Source organism: Triticum aestivum, chromosome 1A, assembly GCF_018294505.1.
Source record: "Triticum aestivum cultivar Chinese Spring chromosome 1A, IWGSC CS RefSeq v2.1, whole genome shotgun sequence".
NCBI classification, from domain to species: domain Eukaryota; kingdom Viridiplantae; phylum Streptophyta; class Magnoliopsida; order Poales; family Poaceae; genus Triticum; species Triticum aestivum.
In genome coordinates this window covers 55,538,519-55,549,263 of record NC_057794.1, presented here as the reverse complement: position 1 = coordinate 55,549,263, position 10,745 = coordinate 55,538,519, and the positions used below count along the sequence as shown (strand labels likewise).

The 10,745-nt window shown below is 48.3% G+C and overlaps 1 protein-coding gene across 1 annotated transcript; it reads right to left on the bottom strand.

Annotated features, from left to right (window-relative positions):
• Window positions 1-4,627: 4,627 nt before the first annotated feature.
• Window positions 4,628-9,372, bottom strand: LOC123189521 (jasmonate-induced oxygenase 1). Its single transcript, XM_044601951.1, has 3 exons — window positions 8,821-9,372; window positions 8,378-8,714; window positions 4,628-5,183 (listed from the first exon to the last, which is right to left on the bottom strand). The coding sequence occupies exons 1-3, from the start codon at window positions 9,303-9,305 to the stop codon at window positions 4,929-4,931; spliced, it is 1,077 nt and encodes a 358-aa protein (XP_044457886.1). The 5' UTR covers window positions 9,306-9,372; the 3' UTR covers window positions 4,628-4,928.
• Window positions 9,373-10,745: the final 1,373 nt, after the last annotated feature.

Sequence of the window (10,745 nt, the reverse complement as noted above, 5' to 3'; positions counted from 1 at the left end):
CTCCGTATGTAGTTCACACTGGAATCTCTATAAAAAGACTTTGTATTTAGAAACGGAGGGAGTATATGGGTGAAACCTGAACCTGAGGTTTCATCCAGTTCAACAAGATAACTTGACTAGATTTTGCCGCCGCTCTGCATGGACTGGGATGTCTTTCATCATTTGATTTTGCTGTTACATTAGTTTTGGTGTATGCTGTTTCCGATGATCACTGATCTTGGTCCAAGAGAGATAGACACGGGCCTCGTCGCGTCGACGATCATTGTCGGTGCAGGATTTCATGTCGATAAACAATGATTTCTGGGCGCTTTTCCATCAGATAACACTGGCAACAAAATGAATTTCTTTCGTAGTAATCAGATGGTTGCTATCGGTAGCGGGACCACCAGATCTAAGGAGGGAAAAGAGCATGTGTTTAGACCGGAACGTTGTGTGTGTGTGTGTGGGGGGGGGGGGGGGGGGCATATTTTGCTTTCCCATTGTGGCTGTCAAGCGATTCTTTTCTCATCCTAATCATTCTGAAAAGTACACCTTTGGCTGAGCTGCGGTGCCGCATCGGCCAAGAAGAAAAAGGAAGGCGATCGCCGGCGTGCGTGGTTCCAATGGATTTTTTGGGTGAGCTGGCAACACGTAGACCATGTCCTTCATTCGTCTTTTTTCAACAAAAGATGTGATTGATGCACGCACATGTCGTTGACAAGCGCCGCTTTAGGAGCGATGGTGTTCACGTGCATGCGATAGAGACCGGGAACATTTTGTTTCTTGCATCAACTGGACGGATCGCGGCAAATTCTTTCCTCGTGGACTTCTATTTTCTCTTTTTTATGTTATTTATCTATATTTCAAAAAGGAGAAAGTGGCACCGGCGTCTGCGTTCCAGAAACTGCTAGTAGTACAACCATTACCATCGCATCTCCCCGTCTTGGGATGTATCCTGATTCTTTTCTCATCCTAATTCTGAAAATTACACGTTTGGCTGAGCTGCGCTGCGGCATCGGCCAAGAAGCAGGACGACGATTGCCGGCATCTTGTTCCAAGGGATTTGAAGGAGGACAACAATAATAACAAAGTTTTTAATATCAAACAAGTTGGAATAGATTAAAGGTGAAGTCTATGAAATCGCGCAACCAATTCATGGTTCTGCCACATGGATAGCAAGCTTATACGTATCTTTGTTCATGGCTAGTTCTCTGGTGATACTTCATTCCTCCAGATCTCTTTTACGGACTTCTCCCATGCCAAGTTCGGTCTATCCCAACCTCTCTTGACATTATCAACACGCTTTAACCGTTCGCTATGCACTGACGCTTCTGGAGCCTACGCTGAATATGTCTAAACCATCTCAGACGATGTTGGACAAACTTATTTCAATCGGTGCTACCCCAACTCTATCTCGTATATCATCATCTCAGACCCGGTCCTTTCTTGCGTGGCCATACATCCACCTCAGCATGCGCATCTCCGCCACACCTAACTGTTGAACATGTCATTTTTAGTCGGCCAACACTCAACGCCATGCAACATTGCGGGTTGAACCATCGTCCTATAGAATTTACCTTTTTTGTGGCACTCTCTCGTCACATAGAATACTAGAAGTTTGGCGCTATTTCATCCATCCGTCTCTTATTCGATAGTTCACATTTTCATCAATATCACCATTCTTCTACAACATTGACCCCAAATATCAAAAGGTGTCATTTTAAGGCACCATCTGTCCATCAAGGCTAACATCCTCCTCCTTCTCATGCCTAGTAGTACTAAAACCCCACCTCATATACTCGGTTTTAGTTCTATTAAGTCTGAAACCTTTCGATTACAAGGTTTGTCTCCATAGCTCTAACTTCCTATTGGCCCCCGCCCGGCTATCATCGATTAGCACCACATCATCCGCAAAGAGTATACACCATTGGATATCTCCTTGTACATCTATCGTGACCTTATCAATCACCAAAGCAAAAAATATAAGGGCTCAAAGCTGACCCCTGGTGCAGTCCGTTTTTCATCAGAAAGTCATTAGTGTCACCGCCACTTATTCGAACACTTGTCACAACATTATTGTGCATGTCCTTGATGAGGGGTAATGTACTTTGCTGGGACTTTGTGTTTCTCCAAGGCCCACCACATGACATTTTGTGGTATCTTTTTGTAGGCCTTCTTCAAGTCAATGAACACCATATGAAGGTCCTTTTGTTCTCTATATCTTTCCATGAGTTGTCGTATCAAGAAATGACTTTCATGATTGACCTTCTAGGCATAAAACCAAACTGATTTTTGGTCACGCTTGTCATTCTTCTTAAATAGTGCTTAATGACTCTCTCTCATAGCTTTAGTGTATGGCTCATCAACTTAATTCCATGGTAATTAGTACAACTCTGAACATCCCCCTTGTCCTTGAAGATTGATACTAATATACTCTGTCTTCATTCTTCCGGCATCTTGTTTGCCTGAAAAATGATGTTGAAAAGCTTAGCTAGTCATACTATAGCTATGTCTCCGAGGCCTCTCCACACCTCAATGGGGCTACAATCAGGGCTCATCACCTTGCCTCCTTTCATCCTTTTTAAGGCCTCCTTGATCTCAAACTCCGGGATTCACCGCACAAAACGCCTGCTGATATCATCAAAGGAGTCATCCATGTCAATGGTAGAGCTCTCATTCTCCCCATTGAACAACTTATCGAAATACTCCTACCATCTATGCTTAATCCATCGTCCTTCACCAGGAGCTGGTTTGCTTCGTCCTTGATACATCTGGCTTGGTCAACATCCCTTGTCTTGCTCTCTCGGATCTTGGCCATCTTATAGATGTCCCTTTCGCCTTTCTTCGTGTCTAACTGCTGGTAGATGTCCTTAAACGTCCGACCCCTTACTTCACTCACAACTCGTTTTGCAGCCTTCTTCTGCATCTTGTACTTCTCGATGTTGTCTGCACTCCTACCTAGGTATATGTGTCTAAAACAATCTTTATTCTCCTTAATAGCCTTCTGGATATCATCATTCCACCACTAGGTATCTTTAGTTTTGCTTCTACTTTTCTTGGACACTCCACACTCCTCTGAGGCTACCTTATGAATGCAAGTTGCCATCTTCGTCCACATATTGTCTGGATCACCTCCTTCCTCCCAAGGGCCATCCTTAATGACCCTCTCTTTAAACGCCTGAGGTACCTCCCCCTTGAGCTTCCACCACTTCATTCTAGCGATTTTGACTCGCTTATCCCTCTGGACACGAATCCGAAAGCGAAAGTCAACCACCACAAACTTATGCTGAGGGACAATACTCTCTCCAGGTATCACCTTACAATCTAGGCACGCACGCATGTCTTGTCTTCTTCAGAGGATGAAATCAATCTGACTAGAGTGTTGACCACTACTAAAAGTCATTAGATGTGATTCTCTCTTCTTAAAGAGGGTGTTAGCTACGATCATGCCATAGGCTAGAGCAAGGATTAAGACATCTTCCCCTTCTTGATTCCTGATGCCGTAGCCAAATCCCCCATGCACCCATTCAAAACATGTGTTAGATGTACCCACGTGCCCATTGAGGTCTCCTCCTATGAAGAGCTTCTCGCCAACTGGGACACTCCTAACCATGTCCCCCAGGCCTTCTTGGAACTCCCCCTTAGTGTTCTCATTGTAGCCTACTTGCGGTAACATTGAGAACTAAGTACCCAACTACGAGCTTGAACAGGATAATCCGGTCCCCATGTCTCTTGATGTCTACCACTCCATACTTGAGACTCTTACTGATCGAGATGCCTACTCCATTTCTGCCCGCGGATGTCCCCGTGTACCACAGCTTGAAGCCGATATCCTCCACCTCCTTCGCCTTTTGTCCCCTTCATTTGGTTTCTTGGACGCAAAGGATATCAACTCCTCTCCTCACCGATGTATCAACTATCTCCCGAAGCTTACCTGTTAGGGGCCCTACGTTCCAGCTACCTAAGCGGATCCTCCTAGGCTCGGCTAGCTTCCTTAACGCTTGGTGCTCATCGAGTCAAATGCGAAAATCCTTACTCATTTTTCACTACACAGAGGCGTCGGTGTAGCGCGCCACTCAGGATGCGCCGACCCGATCCTTGCTCACTTGCCACTGTATCCAGATCAAGATACGGCGCATCACAAGGGGGTGACGACCCGACCCTTACCCATTTGCCACCATACCTGGATTCCGATGTGGCGCGTCGCTGGGTGGATTACGCCCCAACAAAAATCAAGAGACATGAAATTTGAAGGAGTGGGAAAAAAGATGTGACTGTTGTCACACATGTCTTTGACAAACGCTGGGACGGAGCGATGGGCGATCTATCTTGTTCACATGCATGTGACAGAGATCGGGCATTTTTGTTTCTTCAATCAACTGGACGGGTCGATACATCTTTGAGGCTGTTTTGATTGTGACTATTTTTGCCAAATATTGCCACATGATTTTTGCTACACTTGTCACACTTGCCTTAGTTGAGTTGCTTAAATTGTTAGCCACACTTTGGCTTGACTAAGTGAATTTTGCCATACTTTTTGTGTCTATGACATATGGGGTTTACTGTTCAAAAAAAAAATCCTTGCCTTAGATGTGGCTAGAACCAAACACCTACCTAACTTGATCAAATTTTTCTAAAATTAGGTGTGGCAAAGTGTGGCTGGAAACCAAACCGCCCCTTTATCTTGGCAAATTCAGGCCACACTTTTTTCCTCGTCGCTATCCATCATCTTTTGGACTTTTTGTTTCTCCTTTTTATATTATTTATTTATTTATTTCAAAAAGGAGAAAGTGCCACCGGCGTCTGCGTTTTTAAAAACTGCTAGTAGTACAAACATGGCATCTCCTCGTTTGGAGATGTACACCGTTCTAATTAAACACTCACCACCAGTAAGCCATTTTTATTGGAGGCTCTATGATGCCGATTAACTGGTGGAGGTACCATCATCATCATCTGTCTTCATGGGCCTTGAGCGACTCGACCTGGCTCTTCCCGCGGGGGCCGTTCCGCCGGATGTAGAGGCGGTACTCGTCGAAGGTCATGGGCTTGTACAGCGCCGGCGTCCCCGGCGACACCAGCTCCGCCATGGGCGCCAGCGGCAGGTCGCTCCTTGGGTTGTAGAACATGGCCACCGACAGCCGCTCCGCGTCCGCGTTCACCATCACCCGGTGCTCCACGCTCCGGTACGTCGTGTTCGTCAGCACCTGCGTTGCATTGCATATCACACGTCCAAACCATAAATAAATCAACAAAAAAGCATAAAAATAGATGCAGTGGGCTGGCTGGTGGGTCGAGCCAGCGGGCAGCGGCATGTGCCAAACGTGCAGTTCTTTCTTCTGCTGACCAAAATAAATCAGCAGAGGGCAGCAGATGGGCGGTGGCGTCCGTGTGCTGCACCAGCAGAGCATGCAGATTGCAGGGATCCTCGGACAGCTAGCGAGGCTGTCTGGCTGGTTGGACCCCGCCATATGGCGCGCTGGTGGCCAGTGGGTCAAGGTCAGATCTGAGGGGACAAATGGCACGTGGTTTTGCATTTATCACTTTGCCCTAGTATTCTCATGCTGTATCGTTCCATGCAAGATCCGCCCGGCCTTCATTTGCCGCCACCTTGATACGAGTAGATGTCATCGATCGGTCCTCACCCATGTGAGAGATGTTTCGTTTATTATGACAATATATCTTGGACGTGAGTATGTGATCCCGAGCTCCGGTGACCTCGGATGAACAGTAAAATTAAAAAATAATCTGAATTTTTTGGCAAGAAACTTCGATGTTTTATCTGCATGCATGCAAATTTTTCATGATGAGATGACATTTGTGGAGGTGCGGGCAAAATATTCTTTTTGCATGCATGTAGAAAAAACATTAAAGTTTGTTGCCAAAAAAATAATTCCGATTTTTTAAAAGATTTACTATTTTTTTGAAGTTTACTGTTCATGCAGGATCACACGAGTACTTTCGCAATATATCGACCGTTTCTATACCCTGGATTTTTTCTCTAAAAACAACATTATATTTTATCCAAATCAAACTGCGAATGTGATCCGACCATATCTAACTTCTGATTTCCACAACCTTGTACTATTTGACGAGCTCAAGACACAGCACACCACAACTACTTCCTCCGTTCCTAAATATAAGTCTTTGGAGAGATTCCACTATAGACCACATACGGAGCAAAATAAGTGAATGTACACTCTAAAATGCATCTATACACATCCGTATGTGGTCTATAATGGGATCTCTACAAAGAGATATATTTAGAAACAGACGGAGTATAAGTTAGATCCACGGAGCTTAAATGAAACTAGCATGGATTGTCTGAGTTTCACCGGCATGCACGGAGCTCGATGTGTAGGCAAGATTTCGGCCACATCCAGCCCGGTTCCTTCAGATCCGTTTTCTTGAATACAGTACTACATATGCCTGCCTCTACGCCGAGCGAGAGTGCCGTTTCATGCCTCCTCGCGTAGCGATGGACCACGGTAGTACTCCTACGTAGCGCGTGGCTCGACTGTGCATGGTACGGGTACGGCACCATCGTCCAACACAAGCCAGTAAAAACGCACGCGACCGTGTTCGTGCTACATGCACAACCACAACCAGACGAGATGTGTCGTACCACTACGTGCTGTATCCACGCCTTGGACCAGCCAGCCAGCCAGCCAACACGGCCGGCCGGTCGGTCGGTCGGGCCATCCGTCCGGTTTTAGCAACGCCGTATCAGCTAATCGAGCATGAGCTCTTTTTTCTCAACTTTTTTGTAGGGGTAGCTCTTTTTTCTTAACTGAGAATCAGGCATGGGCTTTCAAAGAAAATAAAGTAGGCGACATGGAGAAAAGTGATATACCCCGACGTGTCATTTCATGTCATGTCAAGATGAAATTACGGCAGGAAAGCATGGGAGAACCGAATCAGCCGTGAGTGAGCCGGCACGTCAAGATCTGGCTAAATATTATACGGACTCGATAAATAATTGCGAACGTACGTAGCACGTTGCCGCCCACATGACATGACTGCACGGCTGCACGTTGGCGCATGCCTAATCAGGAATACCCGTCCCATACTGTGCTGACTCCGCCTCGTGATCGGTACCCTACGTAGCCAAATCCCCCGATCGGTGGGGGACGGGAATCGACGCATTCATTTCCACCGATCGCACCACACGGCTTGACTCATTAACCTAAAAACTGCTTCATCGCTTTAGCACGACTGTTCATTCCAAATTACTCCAACTACTTTCTACTCCTCACTCGCGAAAAAAAAACTACTGTACTTTCTACTACTGCATGGCTCCCACGTGCATATTACTATGTAATAAGCCGACCGGATAGCACAGCTAGCCGGTGCAGGTGACGCTTGACCGTCGGATGGCTCCAAGTCTCCAACCGACGGCTAACTGACGTACGACGTCGTGCGGCGCGTGACCGTCGGATGGATCCAATCCACGTACGTCGGGACACAGCTTCGGTGCCTTAAAGGCACATGCCTTTGGATCACCAACATATGGGCCAGCTATCTGTTGGATCCATATGTCATAGACACAAAGATAGATGCTTTAAGGCATCGAAGCATCGTCCTGTATGTCGTCATGCATACCTCCGCAGAGCACGTGGAAGCTCGCGTCCGAGAACACAGTGTAATATAGGCATATAGCTATGCAAACCGACGCGGGAAGTTGACCCCGGAAAGTAATACCTCTCACACCTGACGCCGCCGCTCTCATCACTGCTTTACTTAGCTTTCTATATAATACCATGTTGGTACGTACGTACGTATTAGTTTCTCGTACGTAATAGTACGTAGGGACATGTCATGCCGCTGGCTGACAGGTGGGTGATAGGGCCCGCGGGTCAGCGGGAGAGCCCGGCCAGCGGCGTCGAGGGGCTGCCGTATACGTATCGTGGCGACGACATCTCCCTTTCGCCACGCACGGCGATATAGATATGGGAGGATAACGGCAAAACGGGCACGTGCTTGAAATGGACACGTGACGCATCCCTGACCTACCACCCCTACCCCTAGCTAGCCTAGCGAGAGGCTCGGGCACAGTGATGGCAGCGCCGCTACCACGACGTCGGCATCACACTTCGTTTCAGCAAACGGAATAGCACAGATCAAAGCAGATCACGGCCGTTGGAGTCGTAACGTGTAGCGCTCTAATGGCGATCGATGGGTGCCGTCACGTATAGCTCATGGCCGCTCGTCCGTTTTTCCGGCTGGGATGAGCGCCCGCAGGTTCGTGGCCACCACACGTGCCTAACTACCGGCCGCAAAAATGGCAGAGAAAACAAGTAAAGTAAAAGAAAAGCGGCGTGCATGTGTGCAACATGCATGGTGGTTGTGCATGTGTGTGTGTGTGTGCGCGCGCGCGTGCTCGGTTTTTAGCTGTTGGTACCTGGATCTGGTCCCCGACGTTGACGATGAAGGCGTCGGCGATGGGGTCGACGGTGACCCACTCGCCGCCGCGGCCGCGCACCTGGAGGCCCCTCACGCGCTCGTCGGCGAGGAGCACCGTCATGCCGCCGGGGTCCGAGTGCGAGGAGAGGCCCAGCGTCAGCTCCGGCTGCGGGCACCGCGGGTAGTAGTTCACCCGCACGCACACCCCGGCGCCCTCCGCCCCGCCGAACTCCTCCTGCAGCCTCCCCGGATTGACGCCCAGACCAGCCGACATCGCCGCCATCAGCCGCTCGCACAGCGAGGCCACCTCCCTCCCGTACTCCTCCGTCGCGTCCCTGACGACCCGCCAGAATAATGGAGGTTAGGCACACAGTTGCACCGGCGGGCTTGGCTGACTAGAGTGTGACGGTACGGATGTATGTACGGACGGGCGTGGATTACCGGAGGTCGGGAGGGAGGTGGGGCCACTTGTCGGCGGCGGAGAGGCTGCCGGGCGGGCGGAGGTGGAGGAAGTAGTAGTCGCCCCAGTCCAGGACGGCGCCCCTCTCCACGCCGAGCCGGCTGCCGTACCCTTCGTACGTCGCCGGCGAGTTGGCGTACCGCTGCTTGGCCTCCACGGGGAGGCGGAAGAACCCGCGCCACGCGGCGCGCGCGCGGCGGAGGGGGTCGCGCGGCACGCCGTGGTTCACCGCCTGGAAGAAGCCCCACTCACGGCAAGCCTCCGACACCGCCCGCGCCGTCGCCGCGCTCCCGTCCGGCGACGAGAGGTCCACCACGGGGATGCTCACGCTGCCGCTGGTGGTACCGTCGTTGACGGACGGGCGGTCGTGCGCCGGCTTCACGTAGCGGTCCGGGATGGTGGCCGCGCCGCTCTCCGACAGCGACTGCACCCGCACCACCGGCTCCGGCCAGCCTGCGGCTTCCATGGGGCGCCACCGGCTAATAAGCTCGATCGTTGCCGCAATGCCGCTCGGCCTTCTCGTCGTACTCGTGGCACCCGGGTTCGCTTGTATATATAGGATCGGTCGCCAGCTCTGCCTTTTTCTCCGGTTTGTCTTCGTGTGTGCTTGGGGCGGTAGTGTATACTTAGGGCATGTACAATGGTTGATAAGATAGTCTTATCTTAAGTTTTGCATGTAATTTAGAGATGACAAAGAAAAATGTCTACAATGAGTCATCTCTTAGTCTTATCTTGAATAACTAGCAATTCCTAAAAATATGGTGAGACATATTGTGCTAAGAGATCATCTCTTGTCTTATCTTAAATAAGAGAAGACAAGCCTTCTCTTATGAGTTCTCTCTCCTCCACCTCATCATTTATCCTACGTGGCACTCCTAAGATAGCACCATTGTACATGCCCTTACATGTTTCAACTACAAATTCGTTAGATGGCAGTTGAGATCAATCAGTTCGTTAATCCGTTGGGTTAGTTACATAGTTTATGCACCTCGCAAAAAAAAAACCCAGGAGTACATAGTTTATGCAAGTGTTGCTGATCGGCGTGGAAGCCGGGGAGTAAGGCTGGTCGTGACGGTAGTATCATACATTCTAACTAGCAATTTTGATGAGATGTCGTAGAATTAAATGAAGAAAAAGGAAGTAAAGTATCATATCATGATACCGTATCATAATAAATAACATGCTAGTACGTGTCGTGCATAGCAATAAATAAAGTACTCCCTCCGTTTTATAATATAAGAGCGTTTTTTTACACTAGTATGGTGTAAAAACGCTCTTATATAATGAAACGAAGGGAGAACTACATGATACTAATATATGATATTATGTATTAGACTAGCCACAATAAGAGTTAATTACATCCGTAATACATAAAGTTACAGTGCGGTAACGGAATGAGGTAAATACACCGCAAGTCATGAACTTGCACGCGACGGTCAGTTTGATGCATAAACTTGTAAAATATGTGTTTTTGGTCATCTAACTTGTCTTTCCGTTCATATACGGTGCTTTCTACCGTATCATGTGCACGCAAAAAAAAACATGGCAGGGCCCCACTATCAGAGGATGAGGCAATGGGTAATCCGCGTGCACTGTTATTTTTCAAAAAGCACCCTTGCATTTTATTTATTTATGCACAAAATCCTCAAATAAAATGAAAAGTGCTAGAGCAGCAGCAGGATTTAAACACACGCCCCGCTAACTTAGATAGCCACTTGACCTCCTTACTATTGATGTTTATAGAGCACAATTAGCTTTATATAATATAAACCGTACGAGTTAAAGTAGAAACCAAACGAGAAAAGGGCAAAGCACCGGTTCTAACCTATGACCACATAAGCTCGCCACGTGTGCGAGCGCCAACCATCTGGCCACATTGACATTTAAATAGATAAACACAATTTCT